At 35.5% G+C, this 7,725-nt stretch overlaps 1 protein-coding gene and 1 long non-coding RNA gene across 8 annotated transcripts; both read left to right on the top strand.

The window, feature by feature from the left end:
* Positions 1–596: 596 nt before the first annotated feature.
* Positions 597–3,745, top strand: LOC144562161 (period circadian protein). Of its 3 annotated transcripts, none has more exons than XM_078311327.1 (5): positions 597–799; positions 2,096–2,213; positions 2,295–2,397; positions 2,624–2,977; positions 3,433–3,745. In XM_078311327.1, the coding sequence occupies exons 2-5, from the start codon at positions 2,110–2,112 to the stop codon at positions 3,559–3,561; spliced, it is 690 nt and encodes a 229-aa protein (XP_078167453.1). In that variant the 5' UTR covers positions 597–799; positions 2,096–2,109; the 3' UTR covers positions 3,562–3,745. The 3 variants fall into 3 exon arrangements, with proteins under 3 accessions (XP_078167453.1, XP_078167452.1, XP_078167451.1); XM_078311326.1 differs by having other exon boundaries at positions 2,092–2,213; XM_078311325.1 differs by lacking the exon at positions 597–799 and having other exon boundaries at positions 1,905–2,213.
* A 386-nt stretch (positions 3,746–4,131) lies between these two features.
* Positions 4,132–7,725, top strand: LOC144561477 (uncharacterized). 5 transcript variants are annotated; one of them, XR_013513856.1, is made up of 6 exons: positions 4,132–4,387; positions 4,467–4,542; positions 4,699–4,772; positions 5,712–5,848; positions 6,106–6,217; positions 6,384–7,213. It is a non-coding gene; the product is annotated as an uncharacterized LOC144561477 (long non-coding RNA). The 5 variants fall into 5 exon arrangements; XR_013513857.1 differs by having other exon boundaries at positions 4,133–4,387; positions 4,503–4,542; XR_013513858.1 differs by lacking the exon at positions 4,132–4,387 and adding an exon at positions 7,535–7,725 and having other exon boundaries at positions 4,394–4,542; positions 6,384–7,409.

Below are 7,725 nucleotides of genomic sequence, written 5' to 3'. Positions count from 1 at the left end.
GGTCCGATGGACATCGAGGAGGCATAAGAGCCGTTCGATGTGATTTAAAATTTGTGTACACAAATCAGAACGAGCCATGCACGAACCTTAAAGTATACCGGATGACTCCAGTAACCATTGAATTTGTATTCCCTGCATTAACTCATATTTTGAGTTAATACCGAATGAATTCGAACCGCCTGATCTGTGTTGACACGAATATATTGAAGTGCCTGTGTTTGGTCAGAAGTCAGAACGGATTTGTCCGGATCTTGATTGATTGGACGGTCGAGATGCTAAGCTCAAAATCTGAGTTAATGCAGAGGATACGGATTCCAACCGAACCTACACTTTTCTTTCTTCCTTTCTTGCACTTCACATTTCTGCTCTCTCAGTACCCCCCCTCGCAACGGCGCAAGTCTGCATCGTCGGTATTAACTCTTAAGAGCATCTTTTGAGTTAATACATATGGGCGATCCGATTATAAACGGAGCCCATTCGGCTCCCGTCATAAACATGGGGTCTTTAATATTAGTGCGGATTTAATTTTGAAGCTGATCGGACGGTCCAGATGTATTAACTCAAAACATTATTTTTGAGTTAATGGAGAGGATATGAATTCCAGCTGCGCAGCCCCATCCCCTCTCTCTCCGCAAAACCGGGAGCCCTGAAACCTAGATTCGATACACCTCTGTTTTTCGACTGTCGCTGAAATTCTTCTCTTCGTACTTCCCCGTCGGATTCTCGTCTTTTCTCTTTCGTTTGAGCTCCGCTTCGACCTCGATCTGTCACTATCACTCCCTCCGCTTCTCGACCTGAGGTACCAACTTTACCAAAGAAAATCGATCCTGTCAATTTCAAATTATGCCATAACCGATGTGAATTTATAATATTTTGTTCCATTCCACATCAAGTAATCGTTCAAAACAAAAGGCTAACAAATATTGACCAAAATGTTGTCTTTCAGTAAAAACTAACACTCCAGCCCGACACAATTTCTACAAGCCGTACAGTATTTATACATTTATACATGTTTCCATCTGTGTACACTCACGAAAACAAACATATGTGAATTTATTTGAGATATGTGATTGTAATTATGCTGTAATTCTATTACTGTTATTATACTATTCTTTTCTTTTTCGTAAACTGTGGTTGTACTATAAATTGTTATAATTAATAAGGTATCTTAAGTATCATAGTTTGTTATTAGGAAATTTAAGTTGTCAAGAGAAATTATTAGTAGAGTACTAAAAATGTTTGAATAAAGAAAAAAATGGAGAGCTATTATTATAGTTTTCTTCTCAGTCAAAATAGTTGGGGAGGGGCTGAACTGCTGAAGCCGGGAGTGCAGTTACCATAATATGATGTGCATTAAATTTTTGGCAACTAATATAAGTTCGACTTATAAACATCAATAAGACCATAATACCTTTATAAAGGTACTTCTATTTTTGCCAAATATTGTAAGCCATGCGCTCTAATGATTTATTATTTAATGTGCTACTCAAAGACAGTTTTGTTTTTCTAAGCCACATAGATAAAGATAGGAGAGCGTGATTCATCTGCTTTTCTCTTTGAATCAGACAGTGTGCCACAACTTGTGTTAAACATTTTTGTTGCCTGACATTGTTAATATCCCATCTACGTACTTGAATTTGCTTTTAATATCCCATCCGAAACTAACTCAATGTAATTCTAAAATCCTTTTCTTTATATTTCGTATTTTTTATAATAGAACATTTTGAATTGTGAAATTAGTGTACTATACCTTATGTTTACATCTTAATTGTTCCTTTCTAGAAAGTGAGATAAAGTTTTCTTTTAAGGTCCCAACAATGGCATGATTTGGCCTCTTCTTAGCAAAGTTGTATAATGATAAGACATTATTTATCTTGCATGAGAATCAGTCAAATAAAACCTAGAGCATTATGAAAATTGCTATGCAAGACAGCAAGAGTGGGAGTATGGATAACTTTTAATAGTTCCAAGGTATTTTCAGGATTGTACATTAAAAGTTAATTTTGTTATAAAAACCTTTGCACTTTCTCTTTCTCCATTTCTACTTGCTTTTTCTCCATCTTATCTTTTGGTGTGTTTATGTGTTTTGAGATAGAAAAAATAGAGAGTATGAAGCTGGCTTCGAAGGTGATTCTCCTCTTTCAAGACCCTGATGGGTTCGGATCGTCCATTGCCACTGCACTTCATCCAAAACCCGAATCTGATGTCATCCGGTAACATATCTGACTTCAAGCCTTTTCTACTTTATGCTCTTTTCTTAATAATAAGTATTTTATTTGAAAATTTCTTTACAGGGAACAGTCTTCTTTTGTGATTGCGTTGGACAAGTATGGGGCTGATGGGTCTCAGGTTTTGGGTGATGTGGTTCACTTTCTTGATCCGAATGGGTCTCCTCATGTCAGTCTCTGGCCAAGCTAATTCGTTTTATATATCACTTTATTTATTTTTTGGTTCTTAAATGAAAATTTGGTAAAGATCTAGCTAGTGACTGGTACTGATATCATACCTGTAGCATGACGGAATGGCTAATTATTATTGAATAATTTTGGCTGAACTTTTGTTAATGCATTCTTATCTCTCCCCAGTGTTATTTACTTCCATTTTTGTATACTTCCTTTTTCAGGTCTCTATCTTAGTTCTACCGAACTATGCTCCACCAATTGCTGCATGTGCCATGAATGAAATTCTTTCAATAATCAGCTCTCAAAACCCTAGTAAACCAACAATAATACTTCCTTTAATCAACAAAACCATAGTCACTCCTGGGTTCACACTATACGGGGCTGAGATAGGTGCTAAAACTGATTTTTCAAGAGACCTGATTGCAAAAACCGCTAAACCTCCTTCAGATTTGAAAATTTATAGTGAACCTGTAGCTTGTTTGGTGCAAATGGCATCTGTATTGAATATAGCGACAGTTCTTCTTTTTGGTTCGAGTCGGGGACAAAGTGGGAAATCTAACAGTTTTGATATGGAGGTATGTAATCTGGGTTACTGATCTTAAATTTTGATATATATGACTCGGTAGAACCTGTATGAAACTGGAAAGGTACTGCATAGTTTTCTTTTTTCTTCCATTGAAATACCGGTACAGGTGTTGTACTGGTCCCATGAAAATTGCAGATCTTTTATTTGGTTCGATTTTGCTTCACTTTTGGACTTTTGTTTGCATTAAACTTGCCAAACGGGTCTTCTCTGTGGTTCGATTTGTTGGCACATACATGTCAGCTTTTGGCATGTTTTGGCACATAGTAGTACAGTACATTGATCATACTATTTTGTTTGTGTGCAAGTTGTATTGGTTGTGTATATCAACCCTGCCTTTGTTGATCGCAAGTTCGCATCATACCCTTGTTTCAAATATTTCCTTTCTTGCATTCACGTATATTATTACAGTCTGATGAGAAATATCATTTTGTTTAATTTTTCCAGACAATTTGCAATATGGGAGATTATTTAGCTGCTCATATAAATCTTGAGTTTAGAAAAGAAAAGCTCAAAGAAATGGCTCCAGGAAAAGCAAGAGGAGCTCAGGAGCCGTGGCGTGAGCTCTATGGTTGAAATACCTTTTGTTTTGTTTTTCATTGTGACCTTTTAGGTTCCTTACAAAGGATGTCACATGATGATGCATGCACCGGTTTACTCCAAGTTTTGTCACTCTTTTTTATCACAAAAAGAAGAATGTGCCATCTTTGGATTGGGAAGAGAAGGAAAGGACATGATGAACATATTAGTTAAAAAGAAACAATTCAATTTTGGTGCTTGCTTCTTGAAATTCCATATATATGTTAGACTTACACTTACCAGCTTTATTTTTTATTATGACTTCAGAAATTTCATATAAATGTTAAACGAGTTAATCAGAACTCCTATAATAGCACGTTGAGATAACGGGGACCGAATGGTGTATCTGTCCAGAGAGGATCTCAGCCTTCCATCCAGCAAATCCAACTGTTATAAACCATTGTATTAAATATGAGATATTATGCATGCATCTTATGCATCTGTTCGTGTATAAGTCTGAGATTAATTATAAACTAACTCGCCGCATACTAAACTACATGAAAATTGCATCTCTTTTTCCACTTTTTTCCTTCTCCGACACACTGAAAACGACGCGTCTTTTTTTTTCCTTTTTCTTTCTTCTCTTCTGTTCCACCCGATCCTCCATCTCCTCCCTCTTTTCTCTCTTCGGATTCTTTTTAGCTCTTCGGATTCTTTTTCTCGGTACACAAAGTTCACCATAAATTAAGCGCCAGACCCAGACCCAAACCCTAGCTACACGCCTCTCCTACGTACCACCTCCTCTCCGCCGTCTCAAAGTGTAAACCCTAACGCTTCTTCGTGGTCAAGAGACGGAGCAGTGTGTTCAGTCAACACTTCTCAGGTTTTAAGATCTCACCCTTTCTCTTTCTATCTCTTTGTTATTTTTTTCACTAAGTTTAATTTAGAAATTGTGATTTCAGAACTTAAAGATTTGTTTTTTTTTTCTCTGCTCGGAGCTATGTTCGTCGCTACCTCATCTACGAGATCAGTGTCAAGGTAAATTCGTCAGCTGGAAGTTCCCAAATATTTCAATTTGTTTAGTATAAAGTTCATCTACCCCCCCCCCCCCCCCCCCCCCCCCCGCCCTCCCCAAAGTTGCTATTTTTCTAATGTTGAGCTTCAAAACTTATTATGATGTCGTGCTCTGTGAAGAATATCAAGGGAAATGTCGTCCTGAGCGCTTGTGAAAGAAAATTTCTCTTAATTGTCAATGTAACTTCGAAATGGTACTTATTCTCCTTATTTATTTGTTTTATTTTTACTTGGCATTGATTTTTTAAAATAGAGGGGAACCATACCTGTGCGGTACACTTTCTTACTTGCATATTGATATAGCATGTGATTGAGCTCAAATGAAACTTCGAGCCATACAAATGCATATTTATATAAGCACCAAGACCTTGTTATCTTGTCTCTCTTCTGCCATTTGTTTTCTTTGCTTATTATTTATTAATGAAATTAGTGTTTTACATTTTTTAAATAGGAGCTTGTAGCTCTTGAAGAATTGAACTAATAATGATAATTATGTACAAAAATAAAAAATTAATCGGTGTTTGCAAGTTTAAAGTATATGAGAAACATAAACAATAGTAATGAATGGAAGAGTTGATAATAGATTACTGTATGTGCAAACCACTGGTACATCAATGCTTAATCTAGCTACAAGTTATTAGGAGAAAATAAAGAATAGAAAGGAAAAAAAGGGGAAGAGTGAGGTTGTAGGTTGTCGACTCATATAAGACACTTAATTTTGAATTGAGCAAGCTTTGGATGTGAGTGCCAACAAATTTGATGGAAGTACTGGTTCATAATGTGAGCAATAACATACAAAATTAGAGCATTAAGGGCCCAAAAAATGCCGTGGCAGTGAATTTTGTGAAATAGCTGAAACTTTCATTGTGTATCTGTTTCACTCTCTCATTTATGACGTTTTTTTTTACCCCATGTAAATGCATCTTTTTTGTTTATTTATTTTTTTCTTTGATAGAGTTTGAAATATTTGTCAAATCGATTTTTTTTAAATGTGTCTCGTAACAATTGAAGGTCAGTATATGTATGCATGCCCTACAAAGAATGATTATATGATAATTTTTTTGTGATTGAATTCAATTTGAGCTGATTGCAATTTGATCATGTCAAGCTTATGCAACTGTTTTTGCTGCCAGATGTCCCTTGAAGGATAAGAAGCATGCTACCGGATATTGCTCCTTTGATTGAATTTAGGTCAATTCGAGGTGGAAATTTGATGCAAAGCCAACTGGTACAGTCGCGGGATGCTGAGCTATCTGCAACTAAAGATGAGGTAGCAAAGAATTTAGTAATTTTGTGTGAAATTTGTTTATACCCTGGCAAATTAGAAATTTTAACCTTTGGAATAAATTTCTTATTTACTGACATGAGTGAGTAGCGAGTAAAGGGTTCTATTATATCTTAGCTAATTTGATTGATATTTTTTTTCCAAGTTCATGATAAGTTAAGGTTAAGTGAAAGGAATTAATAGTTTAAAATATGGGGATAGGATTGAATAGTTTCATTGTTTTTCTTTGGTATTGCATGCAGGAGATGGTGGAAGGGAATTACGGATGAAAAAAATAAAGAGGGCGAAGGTGCTCCTTCTGGAGGAAATAACGGAGAGAAGACTGCAACGCGAACTTAAATTCGGCCTTAAAATGTAACTTCCTTTCAGTTCAATTTTGTTCATTATTTTTTGCTTGATCTTCAAAATTATGCTTGTGGTGAAGAGCAACAATTATTTCCCTGAAAAAACAATATGCTATCAAGTAATCCTTATTTTGTGTTAGTTGTTTGATTAAATAATTAAAATTGTAATATATTAGATGCAATTGATGATGTACTGGAATCTTCATTAGAATTCTAGAAGGGCTGAAGGGGTTCAATGACCAGCCATGAGTTTTGCAGTATGGATGAACTCGAGACAATGTCGACAGGGGAATACTTTATGTGTACAGATTGAGTGGGACCGGACTGGCAGGTGCATTATCTTCACACCTCTTATTTTATATTGAGGCTATCCTTTGGGTTATCAGCACTGTACTGGTCAGTTCTGGTTATGGTATTTGATGCCACTTATAAAGGGTAAGGTACCCATTGGAACCTGTTTTTCCTTTGCCTAATTTTGGTACCTTTTTTGAGGAAGGAATAAGGGTCTTCACAGAGTTAAAGTTGTGATAATTGGTTTATGCCCTGAGATAAATTGGAATGAATTATACATGAGCTCGCAAAATATTTTAGATATAATATTATAAGTCAAAGGATTTGGGGCGTTGAGGCATACACTGCAACATGTATATATCAGGACAACACAATGCCAGAAATTGCACAATTCGAGAAAATGTTAGTTTCATCTCTGCTTCAAAATTAAATAAAAATAAGTTGTTTCTATTGATCTTCTTATAACTGGTACGACTTCTTGTAAAGATATCCTTAAACCCTATTGATCTTCACAATTCGGGAAAATGTTTGATTATGTGGAGTTGGTTTTCGTACAAGGTATTAATCTTAGATTTTATGCAATCAGCGTCTAAGTGTTTTGTAAAGACAGATAGAATTAGAGAGAATTTCATAATTCTGTAATTTCATTTCATTGATTGTCAAATGTACGATTGTAAGTTTGTAACTGATGTATATAAAGAGATGCTTTGTTTGAGATTCTGTCTTGACTAACCATGATTTAGACTCTTAATTAGAGTTCTAACCCCTAATTACATTTATGTCTCTAACAAACTCTCTAACTAACAGTATCACTAAACATGAGTGACTTAATAGAGAGAAGTTTATCCATGAGTGATTTAATAGGGAGAAGTCTATCCATGAGTGACTTTAATGAAGTTGTATTCAGTCAGGTACTTTTTCTCTCCCTTTGAGGCAGTTCTTTTTTTCTATTCTTTATTTTACCATTTTATTTGAACATGGTTTTGCATAACCTAACTTTCAGTGGTGTAATTTATACCTTGCATATTGCATGTAGGACCGCTTGTCACGAGATGATCTATGCTTTATTTTTCAAATGAAGGTTCGTGTTGAACAATACTATTAGAAAAATTGTTCAATTATGGACATTCCAATCACCTTATTTTATTGTCCTGTATGAAGTTCATTAACGCTATTTGTGACTTGAAGGTTTCAAATGATGCTACAATGGTGTATGGTGAATATACC

This window comes from Carex rostrata, chromosome 11 (genome assembly GCF_964058835.1).
Source record: "Carex rostrata chromosome 11, lpCarRost1.2, whole genome shotgun sequence".
NCBI classification, from domain to species: domain Eukaryota; kingdom Viridiplantae; phylum Streptophyta; class Magnoliopsida; order Poales; family Cyperaceae; genus Carex; species Carex rostrata.
This window is presented reverse-complemented; position numbering and strand designations above follow the sequence as displayed.